At 45.3% G+C, this 27403-nt stretch overlaps 1 protein-coding gene across 1 annotated transcript in view; it reads right to left on the bottom strand.

Annotated features, from left to right (window-relative positions):
• The window catches only part of ZFHX2 (zinc finger homeobox 2), a 194685-nt gene that overhangs the window by 152629 nt on the left and 14653 nt on the right, over nucleotides 1-27403 (bottom strand). Inside the window, exon 4 of the mRNA XM_069242071.1 lies at nucleotides 2655-2726. Within this exon, the coding sequence (XP_069098172.1) occupies nucleotides 2655-2726 (72 nt within the window). The remainder of the gene's footprint in view (nucleotides 1-2654; nucleotides 2727-27403) is intronic.

The raw sequence follows: 27403 nt of genomic DNA on the forward strand, positions 1-27403 counted from the left end.
AAAAAGGCATTAGTGACCAAACTGAACCAGTTCTGACTACACAATATATAATGCATTAATAGAACATGTTGTAAGTCATTGGAGGCAACGCTTTCTCTTAATCGTTGTTTCCTATGTTGGGAGTCTGAGGAAGTGCTGCAGCTGTGCAAATGTAAGGTATAATAGTCTAGTGAGGGTTTGGCAATTCCATCTTAACAGCTCATACTGAAGGGGCGTGAAGTCACTTAACAGAATGACACCACACATCAAACCTGTGCTTTCAGGAATTAGTTTGACACCCCAGTTTAAGGGATATGAATTTAGATACCGAGCATCGTGCTCCTTTTTAATGTGGGATTTCACTTTTCACTCTAATGTAGGATTCGGAAGGTAAGACTTGCAAAAAAGTTTAGTATCAATTTTGTTGGTGGATCAAAGTATGGTGGTTGTTTATTGATAAAGTAGAATGAACTGGGTGCCTTTTTTCAGCTCACAACGGGTGTGGTGACCCACATCAAATGAGGACTAACAAAGTTCCAGAGAATCCAGCAGTTCTCGATAAAGAAGCCTCACTCACTCTTTTGTGGCATGCTTCATCATGGGTACCTTATCCTGACATACTAGCAGGACGAACAAAACCTCTAGTTTGCCTCGTCTGTACCTGTTTATTGTGGATACCTGATTAAGCTTTCCCACTTGTTTCGTACATATTTTTATTATTGATTATGGCATCTTAGCAAAGTTGCTTCTAATTTGCAATTGTTTGCTTACTTGGGGTTGTATTGCATTTTCATGGTGTTTTGTGATACTCATGGCATATGCTATGCTGGAAACAGTAGTTAACTGGGAGCGTATGCATTAGGTTAGATGGTTTTCTTAGTTTAAAGGTCAAGTTTTTCGATACATTCCAAACCATACATCAACTTGGTAATAGACTGAGACTGATGACACAGATTGTGCTTCTGGTTTGGTTTTCCAGTCCTGTGCTAACTCTGGCACTACCTGCACTAGTATTACCTGCACCCCTCCCCCTCAAAGATCATTATGCCCCAGCACGCACCTGCTCTAATGCAAGAACCCTTTGGACACTGAAGATTCTCCTCTGGTCTAGTGCCAGGATCCTCTGGGGATATTCAAAACCTTCTTCCTGGATTATTATGCCCAAGTCCCGCTCTAGTGCCAGCACCCTTTGGACACTAATATCATCCCCCTGCTTTAGAACCACAGTACCCTGCTTTTTTAAACTCCTCCCCCCGCTCTAGTATGCTAGAACCTTCTAAAATCTAATGCCCCACAACCTCCTCTAGTGCAAGTACTATTTGTAAATGGGCCCCTAACGATTATGCTGTGGATTGATGATGGGTTGTGTGATGTGTCACGAGTGAGTGGTAAGAAAAATATAGAGAATTAAAGCTTTATAGTGGTAGGCCCCGAGGTGAAGGCTTGAGCAAATGGCAATTTAAGCCCCAGCTCTATATCCCAGAGGACTGCAGCTGGCAAACGGCAATGAGGATCTCTCATGATGCTCTGCTATGAGTAATTCTCTTGGTCATTGAAGAAAGTACAATAATAATGTGCTGAAGCAGGACATGTAGGGTCTGAGAAGCTGACCTGCCTGTTTTTGATATTGTGGGCGGAGGGGATATGAATAAAGTAAATACCAGGTGGTACTGTCGGTTGGGGGGGGCGCTTAGTTTACCTTTCTTCAATGGAATTACTATCTACTCATTCTGGTTAGAGAGGCATACGGTTTCCAAGACATAGTTGGCACTCTGGAATTGCATGGCGCACCCTTGGTCTCTAACTAGGCAACCCCAGACTCAATGATCCATATACACCCTAGCTTCCTGTCCTACCCCTTACTCTGTTGTCAGGACCCCCAGAAACCTCCAACAGAAAAAGCTTTAAGGTATGGGCCACCTAAATATTTCTACTCTTCCTCTTGCTCTGTGTCAGATCCCCCTAGATCCTAATGCCCCACTACTGCTTTAAGGTCAGCCACCTCAGGTCTTCACAACACCCACTACTCTGGTGCCAAGACTCATGGCCTACCCCTAACTCTAAGAAAGGACTCCCAGACCTTACCCCTCCTAAGAGGTCTGGACACCTTGGATCCTCATGCCCCACTATTTACTTTCAAACCAAGATCCCCTTCACCCCACTGGTGTTCCAATACTCCAGGGCCACCCACAAGCAATGACACTCTTCTTGCTCTCGGATCCTCATGCCCTATTGCTGCTAGTAGACCATCCCTCCATTAATGCTTACACCCCACCCATCACCTCCTCCTTGCATGTTAGGATCCCTTGGATACCAATGCCACACCAGTACTCTGGTGGTATGATGCAAAAATCCTTCCGATTCGCACTCTTATAAAACCTGAATCTATCTGAACCCTCATGATCCGCTCTCTATTCCGAGACATGGATCCAGATGAATGCTTGTGGCTCACCTCCGGCTCTCGTTTTAGGACCAGCCAGGGTGCCTGTGGCCTAGTTCTACCATTCCACAATGTTCCAAGACCTCCTGGATCATTATGGTTCATATCCTGCTTTGTAGCTCCAACATGTATAGCTCAATCCTTTGGGCAAAAGGAGATGCTGCATGATTTGATTTTGAAGTAGTTATGGGTACTTTCACCGACCTGGTTGCTTGCACATGTACTGAATACTCACTGGGGGTGGTCCCTTGGCTGTGCTCCTCTTTTTCTGCAGTGGTGGCCTCTGGGGGGGATGTCACCACTTTCCCTGTAATGCAAGTGGGTGATATGTGAGTATGTCACAGTATAACAGTTTATATGTCATTCAATAATTTATTCATTCTTTTATACATTTATTGTCTTATAAAAAACAACTGCCACCCATCTAAGAGCACTGCACAATGCATATCGAAAACAGAAAGTCAATCATATTTTGACTACGGCAACACATTTACAAAATTTACATGTTTTGAAATGTTGCAGAAAGGCTGATATGTATATAAAATGCAGAAGAATATGGAGTCTGCCAACTTGGTGACAGAAAAGGCATGGGTAAATAGATGGATAATCAATATACATGAGGTGATGGCTGAGGGGGTGAAAGGAAGTGGGATGCAGAAGGACGAGAGGCAAGGAGCAGAGCTTAAATTGGAAAAATATTTAGGAGACTGCCGCCCACTTCCCTACCGGCATCCCCCTTTCTAGCGCTTGCATGGTCTAGCTTTTTTTTTTTTTTTTTAAGGGGGGGAGGGGGCAACGGATGCAACAAGCTCTGGCGTATTCCAATATAATTTTAATGCTTTCCCTACATATTAAATGAAGAAAATGTAAGTAAACCACCTTTACCGTTTCAAACAAATAGGTCTTCATTGGAGTACATCTTTCGAGATCTTTTGAGTGTCAAAAATTCTAAGAATGTTTGAAGCAACAGGGTCCATGTCACACTAATGCTTTTTATTCATCATAATGCCCAAAGGGATGAAACGCCACTTCCATTTCATAAGTTGTCAATGCCTATATGAAAAACCTCGCTGGCCCAAAATCTGCAGAAGAGTATCAGTTCAGAAGTGATTAGAGTTTTACCATTGTACAAGACAGTACTAGTGAGCTCACTGCTGTTGCAGTGTTTGCTTTCATGTACTAACACTAACATTTTCTGTGCAGGTGGGCAGACACAAAAGACTGGTCTGTCTGTAGTGCTGCTGTTAATGCTGCTATGGATGGAAATTGGGGACAGACGATAAAGCAACTGTAAATCAAAGGGATGTCCATGTGTTTATCCTGAGCATTAGTAAAAGTGCGACTGCACTGAGTCTTGTGTTTAGGTCAAAACCCAAGATCTTGTGCATAGTGTTCTATTCAGGTGAAGAGCTTGGCACTTACAACAGTGTAGCACAATAGCAAGTACAATATATTAATAACTGCTGTATGTACTGTTGCCCAATCATGCACAGTTTCTCATCAATAATTTGACAGCAATGCATGCTCCTCAACACCTACTAGCTTACCAAACATGCCACAGAAATATGGGACATACTGCACAACCAGGCTTTGGACCTGCTCTTCCTCACAGAAACGTGGCTAAACTCAGCCTCTCCACTGGATAGCAATCCGTGCCAGCTACAAGTTCACCAGACAAGACCATAGGCAGAAGTCTGGAGTTGAAGTTGCCATCATATTTGAAGATACCATCAGCTGCACCACCTACACGGACACCTCCAAAAGCTACAATGAACACCTTGTGTTCAAGATACACATTACAGCCAACCTCTCCAGGGGGACCACCAGGACCCCACACCATTTTCACCAGCAACATCACTGTCTTTGTCACACCCATCATCACTAGCACCTTCTTCCTCCTTGGAGACTAACATTCACCTAGAAAACCGCACCAACCAAAACTTTGCGGCCTTCCAGACCTTGGAAACCTCAGCAAGTTACCAAACCCTCTGACACTGCCAGGCACCTGTTGAATACAATATTCTCCCCAATCAGCACTATCACAGTCAACAATCCAGCAACTATGACCTGGACAGACTAAGCCCTCATCAGTTTCAGCATACACATCTGGCACCACCACAGACCTATCACCCACTGCAGCTAGAAAAGCATCACAGAAGAGGACTCAGCTTCTGTCCACTCTGCGCACCAGCCTGAGCACATCAGCAACTTGCCAAAAGCCATCAAGAACCCCAACAGTTAGCTCACCGGATGCACCGACACCCTGGCTCCCCTCAAGTGCAACCCAACAGCTCGAACACAGGCCAGCTGGTACACAGAGGAAATCAGGCTCCCAAAACACCAATGCAAATGAAAAAACAAGTAAAGATGGAAAGTATAAATCTTCAAATACGTCCTAAGTCGCTACAACCAGCAGATACAGAACACCAAGAGCACAGCTCTTGCAGTTCACATTGATGCCGTCATTAACAGCAGCAAGGACATCTTCACCAGAAGATGCTGGCCTGCTGCTAGCTCCAGCATCACCCACTCGCAAGACCTTCGTAACAAGCTCTTAGAATTCTTCTGTAACAAAATAAACTCCATGTATAGCAACTTCTACCCTCAACCGGACCCTCTCACTGTTTCAACTCAGCATTCCATTACAGCCAAAAACGAACACTGACCTCACAGCCTGCCGTCACTACTGTCGAAACCACAGTTACCATATAGATTTTCCACTCAGGAGCCCCATTTGAGCATTGCAGCCACCACCCCTTCACTAAAGGGCTTCCACCCATCAGAGTAGCACCAAAACCCACCCTCAATACCTTCATGGACTCAGCCACATTCCTCTGCACCTGGAAGAACAAGTTATTTACCTTCTGAAATGTTTTATTTGATAGAGAGGCTATCTAGCCAAAGACTCCTCACCTTAGAATATTCCCAAGCGTCAGACATTGCAAATTCTCTGTAATGGCGGGCACCTGTAATCAAGGTTTTCCCCAATCCTGGAAGAAGCCTTGCACTACCTCAGGATGACGATGCCATTCATGATCAGCTACGCATAGACGGCTGAGTTAGTCTGCTCTGGCGTTCAGAGCCTGGCAGTTGTTGAATTACTAGGAATGTGTCCTGACCTTTCAGCCGTGTCTAGAGATGTACAGCCTCTTGACGTAGGCTCTATGGCCCCACCTTACCGTGTCTGTTAGTTGCAATACCACTGGCGTGATGTTGTCCTTGAACACCTGATCTAGCCTTCCCTTGACGGAAGGACAAAAGGCTTTAAATGCCAGATCGATCTATCTCAGTTTCAACAGAACGATGTGGAGCTGAGACTCCGCTGGAGACCAGAGGCCTCTGATCTCCACCTCTCTTAGGTACCTGCCCCAACTTAGAAGTGATGCATCTGTCACTACTTCGAGCTCTAGGAGGGGGGAAACAAAGGTCTACCATTGACCCAACTGCGGTGCATGATCCACCCCAGAAGGGATGTTGCAATTCCCTCCGAAATCTCGACCAGGTTGGAGAGATTCCTCCAATGCTGTTCCCACTGTCTCTAAGTCCCACTGCAGAGCCCGCATAAGCCAACAGGCTTGTTTCACCAACAGGATGCGGGTGGTGATGAGGCCTAGCAGCCTCAGAGTAAGTCTTACCAAAATCCAGGCTAGAGGCTGAACCACTGCATCATAGCCCGAATATCTTGGACTTGCTGTTCTGGAGGATAAGCCTAAAACAGTACTGTTTTGAATGCAAGGGAGAATCTGAGAGATAGTCAGGTGTGACTTTGGCAGCCACTGCCTGTCCATAGGGATGAGGGCCCACGCCCCCTCACGTTTTGCCTCCTCAAAAAGAGTGTCTGTCAGGCTGACCAAAGGTCACTCCTCATTTTCAGGTCAGGCAGCCAGGAGCTAGACATACGCTAAATGCAGAGGCTCCTGGCTGCCTGAGCTGAGCTGAGGATGTCACAGCTCCTGTGGGCGTTGACTTCCTCAGCTCAGCAAAGGTCCTCAAGGCCCTCCCCCTCGGTGACGAGGGGTAGCATCAGTCATTGCCTCAGACCTGGGTACTTCAGACTTAAGCCCTGAATCACCCAGCGTCAAGTGTCAATCAGTAACACATCGTGTGTGGTGAGGTGGGGTCAGAAGTCTCACTGACTCCATCCCACTCTGTGACAAGATTGAGACTGCTGCCTTCCCTCATTGGCTGACCAGGAAGGCAGCAGTCCTAATCCTTCTGGGACCTCCGAGGCTTGGGACTGCTGCCTAAGGTCAACCAATGAGGGAAGGCATCAGTCCCCAACCTCCGAGGCAGAGCTGCAGGTAAGTGTGATTTTATCTTTAAATCAATGTTTGGTGCATGCATGCATGTTTGAACGTTAGGTAGTGGGTGGTGTGAAAGAGGAGGGAATACAGGAAGTTCACTTTAGTCTGGAGGTGGGAAGCGACTGTCTAGGGCAAGTCTGTCTTCAACAGCTAGTCGTCAAGGTAGGAGAAGACTGGAACCCCTAACCTCCGCAGATGTGCTGCAACCACTGCCATCACCTTGGTGTACACCCGAGGGGCACTGGTAAAGTCAAAGGGGAGCACAGTGAACGGATTATGTTCCTGTCCCACTGTGAATCGCAAGTAACGTCTGTTATGAGGCAGGACGGGGATGTAAAAATAAGCGTCCTGGAAGCCCAACGCTACCATCCAGTCTTCAGGTAGATAAGACCTGAGCCGGGGGAGCATCTTGGATTTTTCCCTTTTCAAGAAGCATTTGAGGGGGCACGGATCTAGGATAGAACAGAGGCCTCCATCCTTTTTTTGCACCGATTGTGGTGGGAAAAACAACCATGTCCTTGTTGTGATGCTGACACCCTCGCAATGGCTCCTTTGGTCAGAAGGGCTAGTACTTCTTGTTGCACGAGAACGTAAGGTGGTCCTTTGTCAGCTGATCTGGGGATGGAGGCAGTGGCGGTGGGGTTTGTTGGAATGGGAGGATATAACCATGTTGGAGAATGTGAAGCACCGATTTGTCTGATGTTATGTCCCTCCACTGGTGCAGACAGTGCCGGATTCTGTTGCCAAATGGGTGTCCATGCTGAATTGAGGGCAAACTAAAAAGGCTTTGACTGTGCTACTTTGGGGAGGGGTGAGAGGAAATCACACAGACACCTCTGCAGGACTCCTTTTCGATACATCCCATGCATACCTAGAACCAGATTAGGGGGATGGCGTTCTCTTGCACTGGATTGGATTAAAGCATGTAATGACCTCCCACTTCCATCAGAGCCTCTTCCTCTCTTTGATTTCTGTAAGAAGCTTAACACCTGGCTTTTCAATTAACTTATCATCCATAGGCAGGACTAGGAATAGACACTGCTCAGCGCAAGGATATGCTTGCGGGTGATAATGTGCTTTACTAAAACACATACCTTTACAGGATACAACAAAGAATTAGGCATTAAAGAGGGGTTAATACCAATACCAGACCAATTTAAATTTTCCAACATTATACTGATGTTTACATGCACTTATATATTTTGCAACATTGTGGTCTCTTAAGATGCAATGTAGGAAAATGGAAGTGGGGCCTTTAGGCTCATCCAAGAGAATGTCAAGCTTTCACCCCTCCCCCCCACTTTTGAAGGACTGGCAAAAGGTCTATTTTACATGGTCAAAATTGAAGTAAAAAAAACTGCACACAGGCTGCAAAGGCCTGGGACATGTTTAAAAAGGCTACTTAAGTAGGTGGTGCTGCAGGCCCATTGGAAGCATTCTGTTTACAGGCCCTGGGTTCAAGTGGTACCACTTTACTAGGGACTTAAATGTAAATTAAATGTGGCAATTGGGTGTAAGACTATTTGACCATGTTCAAAGGAGAGAGCACAAGCGCTTTTGCAGTGGTTACCGGTGGTAAAGTGCGCACAGTTCTAAAGCCAACAAAAATGGGTTCAGAAAATAGGAGGGGTGAAGGCAAAAGATTTACAGATGATACTGTGGCGAAGGCCAAGTCCAACACAGACAAACAGTGTCTTTGTGAAGACCAGTGGACTATAAGGACTGGTCCCCTTAGTGCTTTTAGGCACTTTCGAGCACGGGTGCCACAAAAGGAAAAGTGGAGTTATATTTGCATAGCTCCATTTTATACCCATACAACCTATCCTAGTATCAAAGCATGCATAAAGAGAGGGAGGAAGAAAGGGAGCATACACAGAAAGTCAGCCACCCTCCCAAATGAAGTCATGTGCACTTTTACAGCCTCTTAATACCATCCCAAAAAGTGATTCACTATTAGTAAAGATTCCCAAATGAAAATAAATAAGTCTGATGAAATTAACCTGCAGGACCTTAACAATGCAGGATAATTTGATATATGTAACCCAATAAATGTATTCCAGGAGAATGTGTGGGTTGTTCAAAACTTTGTTTTGTCATTTTATTTTTATAAAAACTTTATTGTTGGGGGAGCTGCAGGGTAGTTACCAATATTTAAAATACAGCTAACAACAAAATATATTTTCGCTGAGCAGACACTGCCATACTAGTACCAAACACAGAAGAAACTACTTTGTATGCAAATATGCTCCTTCTGAAATGGCAGAGTGCTGACACTCGCAGAGAAGTTAGTTAACGGCTAAAGTGGGCTGACCTATTGCCCCATGTTGTGTGCTGTAGTGGTCAGAAGAAAACCATGAATGACAACAGACTAATAGATGTAGAGGGTCGTCTGATAGTCCCTGTAAGTTTATTGCAAATATATTTATTTAAAAAAAAAAAGTTTTAAAATTTGAAAGTGCCACATGAGAAACAAAATTGAATATTTGGAAAACAGTAAAGCAATCTAGCAAACTAAAATTAAGTGCAAAAGAAGGTAGCACAGCCAGTGACAGCACTGTATGTTTATGGTAATATAACTTGTTTCCCCTGGCTTAGAAATTTAGCCAAGGCCCATCGCCTCCATGGCTGCAATTAAGCAGATTAGCAACACAAAGGCCGTGGAGATGCCACGGAGTTTGGTTTAGAGTTACAGACTTTCAGTGGGGGACAGAGCTGCAGGCAGAATTTAAATACATGTTCATCATCTAAACCTGAATACCAGGCCCCTGGAATTGCTGTCTCGTGGCTCATTCTGGTGTTTATTTGAGAGAGGTGTGACCTTTGCAGCAAGGATGAAGGACACTACATAGAGAGCCCAGGAGACAGGCACCGGCTGGATCGGACTGGCTCGGGGTGGCAGACATCTGTACCCAACCCAATTTGAGATTTCTCGGCTCCCGCCATGAGAGCAGCCATTGGCTCCTGAGGTCCATGGGGTCTTTGGGGTGGCCGACAGGGGCAGCTAGGACGGGTTAAAAATCAAGGTGAAGTTACCTATCTCAACATGGTTACCTGGCTGCCCCTGAAGTCCACAGACGCTCCAAAGGACTGGTCTTTCTTGGCCGAGGATCTCCAGCTTTTTACCAGCCATCCCTTTCCCTAGGATCTGGGAGCGGAGCATGGTGGGGTGAAATTTGTTCTGCCAGCAGGGAAGGAGTCATTTTGGCCACAAAACAGGTAGACAGCCTTGACATCAAGAATATAAGAACAGGGGAGTTCTGGTTGGAATTGGTTTGTGGAGTCTTTATCTCAAACCAGGGCAGGGGTACTACAGTCTTGAGTGAGGGGCTAAGAGTAGCTGCTACAGAGATTGTTCATGGCCTTCCAAGATATTCCATTACACGGCCCCATGATGTGGGGCGATAGTGGCTCACGCTGTTAAGTGCCATGGACTAGGGGTTTGTCTAACGCATTTCAGTGTCAGCATTCCGCATTATCGCACTGAAAGGCAATTTGAGCTTCTCAGTCTGTGTCTTGTTACCCTCGCCTCTCAGCGTGCTACTATTGGAGCCTGCTAGAACGGTAATCCTACAGTCAAGAGCCTTAGCCAGTGGTTAAGTACAGGTGGGGTCGCGACAGGTACACCACAGGGTTTTCCTGACCTGCTGGTCGTGGTCTCGTTAGCACTTTTGTGCTGTGTTGATCAGCAAGGCTAAAGCTGTGTACATTCACCACAGGGGGAGCTGAACCACAGCCGTTATCAGACTGCGATACTCACTTTCACTGGTGTTTACTAGTCTTTGCATCTTGTGCACAGCAACTGTCACACAACAATATGACAAAGCCAATGAGTCACCATAAGAGAGTCCCACAGTCTGCAGCACCCCCTTACTCCGACTACTTTGCCTGAAGAGTGTCCTAGAAACAGAGGACAAGATGTGCTTTATGCAGTGCGACATTTCAGAATCTGAGTGAGTTCACAGCATACATCCAGTGGCTCAGAGGCCTGTAACCCTTAATGTAAAGCTCTCTACTTTCTGGCTGTTTCTGTCCCGCTCGGACAGTTCGGAGTTGAATGATTACAAACCATTCATTACGATTTTGGGGTTAGGACAGGGCGCTGAAATTATTATAGACACCAGTTAAGAAAACATTTAAACAAAATATTCCTGTCTAAAATAGCCAATGCAGACACGTTTTGACTGGGGTGTTAGCAGTCATGTAATTGTGCATTCCAAACGTTGGCTGAATATACTGTGAGATAATTATACATTCAATATGTTTCTTTTATATTGTTTAAGTACTAAGTTTGCTTAGGGCCTTCAAGTAATGAAAAGCATTTCCTTTTGATTTATCATTATATTTTGGGCCAGATCTTTTTGCTTAAATTAAAGCTCAGTGGTGTGCTGTGCTTTTTAGGTCGAGCACACAAGTGCTCTGACGTGTTGTCTATCTGTGGGCTTTTAACCACGCCCACCGCATGCCCATCAACATCACTCGTCCATGGGATTGCCTTTCAAAAATCCTTAGTTATCATTGGTAAATGCTTTACCTTTGTCCCTCCTTGGGGCAGTTTTGTTACCGTCTTAGCCATCGACCCTGCTACATGGATAATTGCACTTTTGCTGATAGGTTTGACTGCAAGTGAACATTTTTTTCCTTTTATGTCTCTTCTTCGCGCTCGTGCTCATGGGGGCAGTGGGGCTTTGAATTGGCTCGCTTATGTCAACTGTTTTACTTTTCATTTTCAATATTATGTGGCAAGAAAACTCCAGTTAGGAATTTACAACGCTAATTGGGGGTGAGGGGCATTGCCTCTGACATAAGCTTGGCTGCTTGAGCCAAGCTACATACAAGGGAGGTGAGCAGAGGTTATTTTATCTGTGTGGCGGTCTTACCCTACGTGGACAGGGTGCAAACCACTTCCAACTAGGGACCCCAGTTCCAACAAAGGGATGTAGGGGAGTGCCCTTAAATAAGCACTGAAGGATGTTAATCTGTTTTAAGGGAATTTCTAGACCATTACATTGCATAGAAGGGGGTCATTTCTGTAGTCTATCTCATTACAGGAACACAAGTGCTTGGTTGTTCTTGCAATAAAGTGCCACTCAGTGTCACACAAGGCACTGGAATGTCACACAACACAATGAAAAATAAAAATAAATCACATGAGCAAACTGAAAACTTTCCCTGTGTTGCAAGCCGTGCATGAGCTGTCAATCACAGTAAGTATGAATTCTGGTAAATGCCAGTACACAGCAGCGCCTTCGCTAACTTTATTTTTAAATTAGTCTTCTTGAGTTTGGGTGTCTGGCTTTTACATACAATTTGCTATTCTGGAGCAGCCAAGATCTGGTAAATGAAGAAGAATTCATGGAAAATTGTCAGGATTTTTGTAGCATGGCAGTTATCCCTCTGCTTGCTCTAATAATCGTTCTGGGACCATTTGGACTACTCTCAAATACTTTTTTATTGATTTATTTATGTAGCTGTTTTAGGCTTATGTTTTAGAAGAATAAAATTTACATTTCACTGCTTTTCTTAACATTGTCACCAGCCTGGGCTGAAAAATACAGATTAAAATGGCCAGGTGGTAACCCTTCTTGTGAAAGGACAGGCAGCCCGAGAAGGCCTACCCGTGAGAGTTACGAAGAGAGTCCGAGGAGCCTAATATTAATGCCAGCGGGATGCACAAGCACAAATTAACTGTTGGCAACGAGGGATGCAGGATGAACATACCAGTGGCAGGGGTGGCAGTGCTAAAGGGGCACTGGTGGGGCTGGTGCCAAACCTCTAAATGTCATCCCCGTGCCCCACCATGTAAGACAGCCTTTACAACGCTGTCTTTACCACTCAATGCATTTACACAATACCTTTAAAACGCATTGCCTTTACAAAGCAAAGCCTTTAGCACACATGCCTTTACCAGGAATTTAAGTATATTTAAGGTTAGCATATATAATTATGGTTTAGGGGTGGGTTAAAGTATTAGATGGTTAGGGAGTTTTAGGGTTTAGGGGTGTATAAAAGTAGAGTGGTAATGGTGCTCCTAGGATTTAGCGGTTAGGGGTAGCTAAGGGTATAGAGTGGTAAGGGTGTTTTTAGGGTTTGGGGCGGGCAAGGGCATAGGGTGGTAAGGGTGTATTTAGGGTTTAGAGGCAGGCAAGGGTAGTAAGGGTATTTTTAGAATTTAGCAGTGGATATAAGTATAGTGTGGTAAGGTTTTTTTTTAGGGTTTAATGATGGGTAAAAGTATACAGTGGTAAGGGTGTTTTGGGGGTTTATGGGTGGGTAAGGGTATAGGGTATAAAGGGGTGTTAAGGGATAAGGCGTAGGTAAGGGTAGAGGGTGGTAAGGATGTTTTTAGGGTTTAGGCATGGGTAGGAATAAAGGGTGCTAAGAGTAATTAAAAAAATGGGGGATAGACCCCAAATTCAGAAAAAATCTAAGAATATAATTATTATTATTTTTTAAAAGATGGGGGTGATTGACCCCTCCCCCCCCAAAAAAAGTTAAAATTACAAACACACACACATATGGGTTCAATTACCTTAAGTTAACTTAGTTTGGGTTGTAAATGCCTGCCTGGTAAAGGCTTTGGGTTGTGAGGGTATTGCATGGTAAAGGATTTGTGGTAAAGGCATGAATTTTAACATCATACAACAGCCTCTTCCCCGCTCCGACCCACTGGTGCCACCCACCACCATCACCACCAACAGTCGCAGCCATCAAAAAATGACCTGCATTCTCAGCCTAGGACCAGCTATGTTGTTCTTGTTTCAGGTTTCACGTTTTACTTACTTCTAGATTCCCTATAAATATTTGCTTTTACCAGAATGGTGTGTTTCTGTAGTTTATTTGACAACATATTATTCATGTGTAGAGCAGGGTGTGGAAAAGCCACCCTTTGTAGCTGCGTAAGTTCAGGTCGTAGAGGGGCAGCGATTGAGAGCTGCGGAGCTCAGGCCACATACAGTACGAATTTCCCGCAGTGCCCGTCAGTGGGCCATAAAGGGAATACATGATCATCCAATCCTTGTCCTCTCTGTGGAGCACACAGACCAATCATCGGGCGTGCCAACTGTAATTGTGATTAAATGCCAAAGTGTACAAACCCATCAAAATATTTACAGGGCCAAGGTTAAAGAAAGTGCAGTGTGTACAGTTGACGGAGTATGTGTGTAGGGCGGGCATCTGGTAGAGCGAATGAGATGCAAGGACGTCCAAGACAGAATGAAAAGAGGATGCTGAAGATGAAAGATATTAGGTCTGATTGAGTGCTTCGAAAAGATGGGAGGAAAAAGAGCATATGTGTCTAGCAACGAGTTTGCAGAACAGAGTGGTGTGGAGAGAACAGGGGTGATTGTGATACTTCGAAGACCTTGCCCCTTCCACAGACCATGGTCATTTTTAAGTGCAGTCTGCTTAAAATTTATATTATTTTATATATATATATATATATATATATATATATATATATATATATATATATATATATACACACATACACATACACACCCACACACATACATACATACATATACAAAAAACTATCGTTAAAATCGCCAGCAGAGATGTTAAAAGCGCTACGGGCCATGTACTAGGTGTGGGCGCTCCATAAAAACGAGCACGGGTGGCGGAATCCGGAAGGCGCGAAAGGGATTGCAGGAGGGCTCTACTGCAGGAGGCGATGGGCTCGGTTTAAGAGGAGGAACAAAACTCACCCTCATATTGAGCGGTCTGCACAATGATCCTAATTAAAGTGTTAAAGTTCTTTAACAGCGTTCAGCCGGCGTCGGATCAATACTTATTGATCAGGTCCCTCCGGCACTTAACTTCACTCATGGTATCGGCATTCCTATTAGTGAGTCAATGCCGGAGCTTCCTGCCTAATGCGGGCCGGGGGACAGGGCCTGGAAAGGGGGGAGAACAGGAGTTGAGGGGGATCGGCAGGGGAGCCACTGAACTTAATGGAAGGAGAGAGAGAAGGGTGACGCTGAGCAAGGCTTAGGAAAGTTGAATATGAAGAGAAGCCGCGGAGAAGAGACACAAACCTGGCACTGTTTACCAGGGTACCCCGCGCCCTCTTCCTCCCCTGAGAACCCGTCTCTCTCCTTCCTCCCCTGAGAACCCGTCTCTTCCCCTTCTTTCTTAGGCCTTACCTTCCTTCCCTGAGAACCGTCTCTCCACCTCCTTCCCTAGATCTCCCCTTCCTCCTCTGAGAAGCCGTCTCTCCACCTCTTTCCCTAGATCTCCCCTGCCTCCCCTGAGAACCCGTCTCTTCACCTTCTTTCTTAGGCCTTACCTTCCTTCCCTGAGAACCGTCTCGCCACCTCCTTCCCTAGATCTCCCCTGCCTCCCCTGAGAACCCGTCTCTCCACCTCTTTCCCTAGATCTCCCCTGCCTCCCCTGAGAACCCGTCTCTTCACCTTCTTTCTTAGGCCTTAACTTCCTCCCCTGAGAACCCGTCTTTTCACCTTCTTGCCTAGATCTCCCCTGAGAACCCGTCTCTCCACCTCCTTCCCTACTTCTCCCCTTCCTTCCCTGAGAACCCGTCTCTCCACCTCCTTCCAGAGGCCTTATCTTCTTTCCATGAGAACCCGTCTCTCCCCTTCCTTTCATCAGAACTCTGTCTCGCCACCTCCTTCACTAGCCGCCCGTCCTCCTTCTCTGGGAACCCGTCTCTCCACCTCTTTCACTGGGTCTCCCCTTTCTTCTTATGCGCTTTCAGCTAGGACTCTTGCTATTTCTACTACAGCAGGTGGGGGGGCCAATAAACCACAGTTAGGGGAATTAATGGCACGGGCCGTTTTCCACAATTGCATTAGGCCTCTTGCTACGCCACTGGTGCCATCCGGTGGGAGCAACTAAGAGGAAGATTTAAGAGTAAGGCAGGTTGCATTAGGCCAGGAGGCGTTTTCAAAAGGAAAACATATTTTTGACAAAAAAATACCTCAAAGATTCACGCCATTATAAGGAGTGTTCGCAAGTGCAAGTCAGTCTACTCCATCTAGAAGGGAAAGTCCTATTTTCATTATTAATATATTATCGTTCTCCTCCAAAGAATGTCTTGCTACAACACAGGTCAACAATATATAAACAAACTTCTGTCCTAATCACTTGCGATCTCCCCGCTGATGCCTACTCCAACCCTCAATTCGTTAACCAACTATCTTCACAATCTTGTAATCGCCCCTCACGTTCTTTCGCAACTATCCACATTCTTTCCTCATTTCTCTCAAATCTTTCTTCCCCGGAATTCCTCTTTTCTTCTCCTTCTCAATGTTTCCTTATGTTCCCAATAAAGAATACCAATTTCCTTCTCCAGCTCTCCCGTTCCTTTACCAATTTCGCCCATTCCATCCCAGCTATCCAAGTTCTTTCTTCTGTTCTTTCCTACCTTAAATAACTATTCCCCATCACCCACAGCTCCCCCATTCCTTCAACAGCTCTGGCCATCATTAGTGATCAGTACCTAGTTTGTCCCCAGTTCTCTACTTCCTAATCCAACCCACAGCGCTTCCCCGCTCCTCCCTCCTGAGTGAGCTCTTGCCATTCTTTCACGGGCTATCATCATCTCTTTGCAGCTCTCCCCTTTCTCTACCCAACTTTGTCCACTCCCCAGCTCTCCTAATAATTTATTCAGTTCTCTCCCACTTTGATAAACTATTCCACCATGCCCAAGAGCTCAACCATTCCACCTAGCTCTTGCCTTCATTAATATTCAATACCGATTTTGCCTCCAGCTCTCCCCATGATTTATCCAACTCTGTCTATTCTTTCCACAAGCTCAATTTTTTTCTGCTTTTCTACTCCTTCAACAGAATTGGTCTTCATCCATGATCAATACCCATTTCGTCTCCAGCTTTCCCCTCTCCACTTGCTCTCCAGTTTCCCCATTCTTTCTCCAGCTCTCTCCTTACTCATCCTACTCGCACCTTCCACCCAATCAATGCGCTCTCGCTATTCATTCACTGGCTCGGATTATTCATTCCCCAGCTCACCATTCCTTTAAAGAGCTCGCCACTCCTTCAATAGTCCTCCCCTTCTTTGAACTCTTCAGACTCCTTCCACAATTCTACTCATTCTTTTTTCTGCTCTCCTTTTCCTTAACTAACTCTCCCTACTTAAATAGCTTTAACCTCAGACTCGTTACTGAACACTTGCACACTCGCAATTTTAGTTCTTCAGACCTTTATTACTTGTGGCAAAACAAAGGAAAAAAAAATCACCATTAGAATTTATTGTACAAAAAAAAAAAAAAAAAACACTGTTTATATGCACTGAATGTAAATTCCATCAAGCTGCATCGTGCAGTATCACTGGATTTTCCTGTCCGCCAGCAATTTTTATTTAATATACCCTTGCAACCTCTCCTGAACCGGTTTAAGGAATGTTTGGTGTCTAATGTCTTACGTAGATGATCTCAGGTAAATATTAAATTCTCTGCTGAGCCCAATTCAGGTCCAGGCTTTGAACTCCTCCTTACTAAAATTCAGACCTGGATGCTAGCCAGTTACGCTCAACGCTTCTCAATGGAACTTATGATCTACATTTGCAACTTGCTGAACTCAAAATTTCCAGTCCCGATCTGCAGCCTGTGGAAGAAATTAAATACTTGTCATTTTTATTTAGATGCTAATCTGGAATTGCATAGTGCCTCAGTAATAAGCAGTTGCCATTTTCAGCTCAGAAAACTGAAAGCCATCCTTCCATAGTTAAAAACAGTGGGTGCCAGCACTAGTTCCTGCATGCACTACTGGAACACCCTATATTCGAGTCTGCCAGAGTTTACTTTCTGCCAGCTCAAGACCACAGAATGCTGCTGTGAGAGCCATTAATGTTCTCAGAAAAACAAGATTAGGGTTTAATACAATTGGCCCATTAAATTGTATCCCTGTGAAACCACCTGTTTGCGTTGGGATCCAGTTGACACAGGAAAAAAGCCCATTATTTACGAGAATACGTGGATTTAGATGCAGTAATCACCTAAATTCGCATGATATTCCCTTACAACTTGCAATATGCGATAATTATTATATATATATATATATATATATATATATATATATATATATATATATATATATATATATATATATATATTTATATCTCTATACACAAGTTCCGACCGACACTCTTTTTATGCTACATGTTCCTTTTCAGTACAGGCCCATTTAGTTTGGAAAATGGAGACCAGGCTCTATCTCACTCACTATTTTTAGGAAAATGCTGAAGAGTAGCTTATTTGGCAATGCTGGAACTTGTAAGACAAGTACAAAAGATCTAGTCATATGGTAGTGTATACATGTGCTGTAAGTCATTCAGTCAGTCAGCCCATAAACTTCATATTTTATTTTTCCTGAAACCTTCTCACCCCAACAAACATCTTCTGCCCAAAAGCAGCCACTGTATTATGGACCTAAGGTGAACAAGTTACTTACCTTCATTAATGGGCTTTCTTGTGGATTCTCTCAGCACGCGTTAGTTGCCTTATAATAGCCTCCTAAGTTCTAGTCTCGATCTTTTTGTTAGCAGTGCTCCAGCATGCCGATAGGTCACGCCAGGTCTCTGTGCCTCTCCTCTCTGGCTGCATACCGCCCTCTAAATGATGGAGCAGAGCCGCATACGAGCGCCACCCCAGCACGCCGAAGTCAGTTTCTTATCTTTTCCCTTTTCATGCCCTCATATACAGAATATGGACAACTGTAGTGTGTTAAATACTAATTTGGGGCCTTCTTAAGTGTTAAAAAGAGGCCATTCCACAAAATGAGGAGGCAGGAGGGCACTGAGGAATCTGCCATGACAGTACCCACCAGAAACAGCATTACCAAAACCAAGTCACTTGTCCTTCTAATACTTATAAGCACAGATTCCTCACCTTAGAAGGGATACCAAAGCAAGACCTCCGTAAGGTGGAGGATCTGTGGAGTGGGCTCAGGCAAAAAAATCTTGCTAAACTGAGTGGGTGAAATGTCTATCCCAGTCGACACAGCTGTTAAGGCTGTGGGGAACATATGCACCAGCGTCAATGTCGCAGCCTGGCAGATGACCATGTCAGGCACCCATTGTGCCAACACAGTGGAGGTGACCTAGGCCCTGGTGGAATGAGCTCTCAGACCTTCCAGAGGCTGCTTCTTGGCCAGTGAGTAGCAGGTCTTATTGCAGAGGATTATCCAACTCAATATGTTCCTGTTTTGCACATCCTCCCCTTTCTTTGCTCCAGAGAACCCCACATAAAGTTGATTGTCTACTCCATGGTCCTTGGTATGATCGATGTAAAAGCTTAAAGCAATTTCGGAGTCGAACCAATGGAGCCTCTCCTCTTCTTTCAAGGGGTGAAAGGAAGAAAAAAACACAGGTAGAGCGATGAATTGCCCAAAGTGGAAGGGAGTCACAATTTCTGGTAAGAAGGCTGGCTAGTCCAAAAATGTTGTAGGTCTGTTGAACTGACAGCACCTGCAGTTCACTCATACTATAAGCTGACATAACCGCAGTGAGGAATACAATCTTCAAGGTCATGAAACGCATCGAACAGCTATGCACATGCATAAAAAGGTGTTCACAAGGAACGTTAAGACCACATTAAGTTCCACTGTGGCATCACAACTGTTTGGAAGGGAACAGGTACATCAAACCTATGATAAACCTTGTTACAATGGTGATTTAAACAAGGAAAGTTGGTCCAGCAACTGTAGAAAAGCTGAAATAGCTGACAAATTATCTTTAACTCCCACTGGAAGGCTTTACTGGCCTAAAGACAAAAAAACAAAAGCATGTCCAAAAATTTCGCCACTAATGAGTCAGTGTTTCAAGGTTCCACAATATGATATAAACTCTTCCTAGCACCTCTAGTGGCAGATCAAAAGAAGTTAATTACTGCTGCTCAATCTCCAGGCATGTTATACAAGTTGCACAAATTCTGCGGGAAGACTCTGCCCTGCTGCTGGGACAGAAGGAGCATCCAAAGTGGTAGCATGATGGATGACAGATGCTCATGCTCAGGAGCTCTGCATACCACAATCTCCAGGCCCAATCCTGAACAACCAGAGAGAATTGGGCCATGTCGTTTTTTTATCTTCTTCAGAACCCAGGGTAGCAGAGGAAAGGCGTACAAAAGTCCATTGTTCAATACTAGCTTGAATGTGTCTTCTAACGAGTGTTCTTGCCGAAACGCCAGTGCAAGAAAATAGTTGACAATGCATGTTTTCAAAAGGTGGTGATTAGATCCAGCCAGGGTTCCCCCACTGGTGGAAGATGTAAGACAGGTGCCACTTGTGTTCTCCCAGATGACGTCAGCTCAGTTCATTTTGTGAGAAAGTAGCCTCTTTCTAGCATAGTTACCCCTACTTTTGGCCTGTTTGTGAGTGTGTGTCAGTGTGTTTTTACCGTGTCACTGGGATCCTTCTAGCCAAGACCCCAGTGCTCACAGTTCATGGCCTAATGTATATTGTGCCCGTGTAGTGCCTAACTGTCTCACTGAGGCTCTGCTAACCAGAACCTCAGTGCGTATGCTCTCTCTGCTTTTAAATTTGTCACTGTAGGCCAGTGACTTCATTTACCAATTTATATTGGCATACTGGACCCCCTCCTTATAAGTCCCTAATATATGGACCTAGGTACCCAGGGCAATGGGGTTCCAGGAGATCCATATGGGCTGCAGCATTTCTTTTGTCACCCATAGGGAGCTCAGACAAACCCTTACACAGGACTGTCTTTGCAGCATGCGTGAAATAGTGCACACAATATTTCACAGTCATTTCCACTGCACTTAAGTAACTTATAAGTCACCTATATGTCTAACCTTCACTTACTGGTGCAAAGTTAGTAAGTGTGGGGGCACCCTTGCACTAGCAAAGATGCCCCCACATAGTTCAGGGCAATTTCCTCAGACTTTGTGAGTGCGGGGACACCATTACACGTGCGCACTACATATAGGTCAATACCTATATGTAGCTTCACAATGGTAACTCCGAATATAGCCATGTATCATGTCTAAGATCATGGAATTGTCCCCCCATTCCAAATCTGGTATTGGGGAGCCAATTCCATGCATCCTGGGGGCTCCACCATGGACCTCCAGTACTGCCAAACCAGCTCTCAAAGCATTTCCTCTGAGAGCAGGGTGTTACACCCTCTCCCTTTGGAAATAGGTGTTACAGGCTGGGGAGAGGTAGCCTCCCCCAGCCTCTGGGAATGCTTTGAAGGACACAGATGGTGCCCTCCTTGCATAAACCGGTCTACACCGGTTCAGGGACCCCTTGTCCCCATGCTCTGGCAGGAAACTGGACAAAGGAAAGGGGAGTGACCACTCCCCTGTCCATCACCACCCCAGGGGTGGTGCCCAGTGCTCCTCCAGTGTGTCCCAGACTTCAGCCATCTTGCTTTGCAAGGTGTGGGGGCACTCTGGAGGGCTCCGAGAGGCCAGTGCCAACAGGTGACGTCAGAGACCCCTCCTGATAGGTCCTTAGCTGATAAGGTAGTCAATCCCCCTTTCAGGGCTATTTAGGGTCTCTCCTGTGGGTTCTCTTCAGATAATGTTTGCAAGTTTCCTTCAGGAATCCTCTGCAACAACTTCAGATTCTTCTGACCTCGGATCAACCGTAGCCTGCTCCAAGAAACGCTGTAACTGCAACAAAGTATCTACAAGAGACACTTTTCTTCAGAAACCTCAGCTCCAAGTCAGCAACTGCAACAGTTTCCATGGTGTGCATGCTCTGGGGACTCCCTGTCTTCATCCTGCACCAGGAGGACCGAAGAAATCTCCTGTGGAGTAATGGAGTCACTCCCCTGCTCCAAGCAGGCACCTTCCAAGACGGCGACTGGTACCCTGGGACTCCTCTCACAGCGACGAGCGTGCTCCTAAGGACACAGAAGGTGGACATCATCGACATAGACCGTCCTGAGGTCCTGCTGATGCAATTTGGAGGAGGTAAGACCTTGCCTTCCCCGAGAGTGACAGTACCCCTGTGTACTGCGTCTTCTTTGCCTCCTGAGGCCTCTGTGCACTCTTTGCAAAATTCCTTTGTGCACAGCCTGGCCCAGGTCCCCAGCACTCCATCCCGTGACGCTCAATTCGCTGAGTTGTTCCCCGGCGGCGTGGGACCTTCTTTTGTTGTGCTGCATTGACTGCATTTTGCACCTCCTTTGAACCCGGATCCTGCGGCTTCTGGGGGTGCTGGCTTGCATCCTGAAGGCTCTCTAAAGTGCTGAGAGCCCCGTCTTCCTCCTCACACAGAGTTGAGACCCCCGGTCCCTCCTGGATCCATCCAGTGCCATTTTGACGCAAAATGCACTTTTGTCGTAGCAAAGGCTTGTTGGCGCCTTCCAACACGAAATCTCATCTGCAACGATCTTCACACCGTGGGACATCCTTTGCATCATGCAGGAACCCGCTGGCATCTTCCTAGGGTGCATTCCTGCAGTCTTCGACTAACCAGGGACTCTTCTTTTTCACCCTCTTCTGGGCTGGCAGAGGCTCCTGTCCTTCCTGGAACTTCTTTCGACTTCTGGACTTGGTCCCCTTCCTTTGCAGGTCTTCAGGTCCAATAATCCAGCAGTTGTTCTTTGCAGACTTGGTTGGCTGCTGCAAAATCCCCAAAACGAGGTGCATTGTGTCCTAAGGGAACTTGCAGTACTTTACTCCTGCTTTTCTGGGCTCTGGGGTGGGGTAATTTACTTACCTTTACTGTATTCTTACTCTCCCAGCTATTCTGCACACACTACACTTGTCTAGGGGGGAATTCGTGATTCGCATGCCACTTTTTTAGTATATGGTTTGTGTTGCCCCTAGACCTATTTTCTCCCATTATATCCTATAGGATTTCCTACTGTTTGCATTGTTCTATGACTATTTACTTGTCTAATTTTGGTGTCTAGTGTATATATTGTGTATAATACTTACCTCCAGAAGGAGTATTGTCTCTAAGATATTTTTTGTACTGTGTCACCCAAATAAATACCTTTATTTTTAGTAACATTCAGTATTGTCTTTACTTGTGTATAAGTACTGTGTAACTATAAGTGGTATTGCATGAGCTTTGCAGGTCTCCTAGTTCAGCCTAAACTGCTCTGCTATAGCTACCTCTATCAGTCTAAGCTACTAGAACACTACTACTTCACTAATAAGGGATAACTGGACCTGGTATAATGCGTAAGCACTCAAGGTACCCACTGCAAGCCAGGCCAGCCTCCTACACATTTGCTCTGGCATTCAGGGACCCTGCCAGGTGACTGTCGACCACAAAGATGCCCTGGTGCTCTAGCCACCTCCATTGGTACAAGGCCTAGTGGCCCAGACCCCAATACTTCTTGTTTGTTGCAGTACCACAAGGCTGTGGTGTTGGACCTTGAGAACCTATACAAGCCTCCCCCAGGGGGTTGCAAAACAGGCCTTTAGGGCAAGCTGCATGTACGTACCTCTAGTAGGTTGATGTCAAGTGGGTCCTCCAGTGGAGGTCAGAGCCCTCTTATCTCCCCCCCCTTCCAAACATGACCCTCCCCCAACCCAGGAGCAACATGTTTGTCACTATTGTCAACTTAGGTTGGGGAAGGGAGCGTGGCCTGCAGCAGGACAAAATGCCATCGGTCAGCTACCACCACAGATCTTGAGCAGTCTACTTCAAAACCTGGAAGGTCTAAGAAAAATGACCTTGATGCTGGTGCACTCGAATTTCAGTTTCCACTACAGGGCTCATATGTGTCACCTGGCATTATTGATAAGGAAGATGCACAAAGCTAAGTGGGTGAGGAGCCTCAGAGCCACCCTCACCTCGATCCAGGATCGAGCATGAAACATCGAGATGACAGCCCGAGTGTCCTGAACTTGTTGCTGCGGGGAAAAGACCAAAGCTCCTTTGTATCAAGAATTGCCCCACTGAATGGACGCCTTTGTAAAGTTATCAGGTTGGACATCACTCATATATAGTGAAGTCCAACTAAGTTAAAAGTTCAGTTGTCCTCCAGGGGTAGTCCACTATTGACTGTGGCAATTCTGCTTTCAGCAGCCAGTTGTTAAGATGGGCAGTGACCACTGCTTTCACTTTTGTGAACACATGAGGGATGCAGCTGAGGCCAAAGGCCAAAGGGGAGAATGACAAACTGAAAATTCCCTAGCATGCACTGAACCACAGATAATGCCTGTGGGACTTCAGGGTGGGTTTATAAAAAATATACATCCTTCATGTTCCAGAACAACATCCAATCTCCTGGATCCAGATCAAATAGGATCTGAACCAATGCAAACATTTTGAATTTGATCTTCGGCAAGAAAGCGTTCAGGGATAAGATGTCCAAGACAGGACTCGGGCCCCACTGTTCTTTACTGGAACAAGGAAATAGCAAGAGCAACAACCCCAGCCTATTTTAGAGCCCAAAACTCTGTTATGACGCCCTTAGTGAAAAAAACAAAAATCTAGAATGATTCTGTCGGAAAAACACCAACACCCAAAAAAGATGTAAAAAACCAACTTTTTTATTAAGAGATCAAAGAATCCCTCTAATGTAGAAACTTACATGGGTGCATTGCTTCCTTGTTTTCCTGAGGAAGACCTAGTTCCAAAACATACACAGGACAAAAACATCGGAAACAAATTAAGGGCCAGATGTAGCAAAGGTTTAGCGACTCGCAAACGGCTAAAAACGCCTATTTGCGAGTCGCTAAAGCCACTTTGCTATGTTGAAATGCATTTTGCGAGTCGGAACCGACTCGCAAAATGCATTTGCGAGTCGCAAATAGGAAGGGGTGCTCCCTTCCTATTTGCGAGTCGCAATGGTATGCATTTTCATTTGCGACCGCAATGAAAGCGCAGTTACCATCCACTTGAAGTGGATGATAACCCAATCGCAAACGGGAAGGGGTCCCCATGGGACCCCTTCCCCTTTGTGTCTGGCACAAAAAATAATTTTTCAGAGCAGGCAGTGATCCATTGGACCACTACCTGCCCTGAAAAATACCGAAACAAAAAGTTTCGGTTTATTTTTCAAAGTGCAGCTCGTTTTCCTTTAAGGAAAACGGGTTGCACTTTGAAAAAAAAAAAGAAAATGCTTTATTTAAAAGCAGTCACGGACATAGTGGTCTGCTGTTCCCAGCAGGCCACCATCCCCGTGAGTGCCCTGACTCGATATGGGGTCGCAAATTGCGACCCACCTCATTAATATTAATGAGGTGGGTCTTTGCGACCCAATAGCGACTCGCAGAAGGTGTCTGAGACACCTTTCTGCATTCCAAATTGCGAGTTGCAATTTGCGAGTCGCTGGGACTCGCAAATTGCAAGTCGCAATTTGGAAGTTTGCTACATCTGGCCCTAAGTTATGACCTTTCTACAGACTGATTGTTACCAGGCTAAACAAAGAGTTCACAACTTGCCCCATTTGGCAAACTCTGTACAGAACTGTTCACGGCCACTTATGTATGTAATATATGTTGTATATTTGTCTTTTGTTGTGACCTCACTTTCACAAGCACTTCTCTGATCTCACCTTGTAGAACACCCTTATGTACAATGATCATCCTAAAATTCTTAAACATGGTTTTGTTTTCAGCTAAGTGGTGTGTGTTGTAAGTCACTACGTAACCTGCTTGAGAGGGCTTATTTGACCCCTTATCAAAAAGTCTAAATCCTTTTTGGTGTTAAGTCTTCGTGACAAAATAATTCTGGCATTTTATATGTAATACACCCAGACTCTAAGGGATGCAGGGTCCAAATTGTGTATATTTAACGTAGCAAGAAGCAGGCCCACCTCCTGTAGCAGGATCAGCATATTGCGGTTGTAGTAATGGGAAAATACGAGTTGGAGGACTGATGCCCCTGCTTTTCGGCACACTGTCTGGTGGCTTCACAGATGCAGTATGAAAGGACTGGGCTGTCTGCTGTATTGCTAGCTGGGAAAACTCTGTGCGTCTATAAACGAGTCCTCTGAAATAACCCCTAAATTTCCTGAATTTGTGTAGAAAATGTTTAGCAAGGGTTAACAGCCACAAGGAGTGAGCTGTAGCTTTCGTGTCATTAAAGCATTCCAAATCAGAGTCCGCCATCTCCCTAAAAAGGTGAGACCCATCAAAGGGCATGTCTAATTGGTGAAGCCTGTACATTGCTGGAGGAGCCAGTGAACATCAATCAGGCATGTTTATGAAGGACAACAGTGGTACAGAAAGCCCTGCCAATACAATCCATACCATCTAGACTTGAGCGAACAACATGCTTGGTTACGTCCTTCCCATCATGTGTCATCTCAGGCAGAGAGACCCTAAAATCCTCTGGCACTGCCAGCAAGACCTCATCGCGGTACTGGGAACTATGGTCTCAGTCTGTACCGGAGTTAGAAAGGGTCCTGGTGGACGGGGATGGGGGTCCTGCCTGGAATAACCCGACTGGAGGCACCTGTGGTTCAGTGGAGCCCCAAGGCGCACCAGAAAGACCCAGATGTTCACTGAAAAATGTGCAGAATGGACTCTCTGAAGGCCTCTGTAGGGTCGACAACAGACCAACAAGCTCAGGGCACGTCTGAAACAACTTTGGGATCGGCTCCCTGTCCGGTGACCTCATTGGAGTATGACTGACTTCTTGATGTCCTTGCACCTCCTCTTCGGAATGAGAGCAATGGGATACAGTAAAGTCCTGCTCTGCTTTTTTTGTTGTTGCGTTTGAACTTGCAGTTCAACTTATCAGAGAACTTAAAGCGGGAAGTGGAGCAGTCGGAGGGACATCCCCTTAACCAGGACAGATCATGGTTCCACAACTTGGATCGAAATATAGTCAAAGCCCCCAACGTCTTGTGTTCAGCGACATACAACTTGGCTTCCTGGTCCTGAATCACCTTTAGGGGCAGGAGGTTGCACTTATCACATCACTGAGTCCTGCCATGAGCCTATGCACTAAACGCGCCCCTCGTGTGGGTGTGTGAACGGCATCTGATTCTTGCAATCACGGCAGGTTTGAAATCTGTCTATGGAAAAGTTTGGAGTTGGAAAACACAAAGTCAGGAGTGGAGCTACGGATCTGAGTCAGAAAGCACAAAAAGAAAGGAACTGACATCCGTGCACAGAGGTTAACACTTATATGTGGCTCTGCTTCGTCACTCCTACAAAAAAAAAAAAATCCTTGAATCCAGTCTGGCGCCTGGAGGTGGATAGTCAAAGTTGTCGAATCTGCAGCTAAAAGTATCGATCACAATATATTTTAGTACAAATTGCTCTTTAAACAGTCAATTGGATGTTAGGCTGCTATTCATGTTTAATCTCCGAAACTATTTGTTTGAACTGGCTGCTAAACTTTCATATCAAACTGGCAATACCCAACATCACTTGGCCAAACACTCTTCCACTCTGAGGCTTCAAGGAGGCAAGCACTGCAGAGGCTATCTCATTGTGGAATTCTCAGCTATCTTAGGTTCATAGAGAGGCTAAAAGCCCACATAACGGGTTTTAGTAATGACACGACTCGTATTTCTTGCCAATGATTTCCTTCACTGTTATTTCTTTTTTTATGACATTTCCATACACTATTTGTTTTGTTTCAACCGTTCGACGTCTGAGGATCAATAAATGTGCTAAACCTAAATATTTCAATTTTATTATAGCACAGGCCAGAGCCGAAAATAATAAAGCACTTTGAAAGATAAGCGCATGTTACACGATTCCACATTTTTTCAGGTACAGGGAGTTTATATGGTTTGCATAGAATAGTACCTGGTTCCCCAA

The sequence above is a fragment of the Pleurodeles waltl genome, chromosome 6, assembly GCF_031143425.1.
Source record: "Pleurodeles waltl isolate 20211129_DDA chromosome 6, aPleWal1.hap1.20221129, whole genome shotgun sequence".
NCBI lineage: Eukaryota > Metazoa > Chordata > Amphibia > Caudata > Salamandridae > Pleurodeles > Pleurodeles waltl.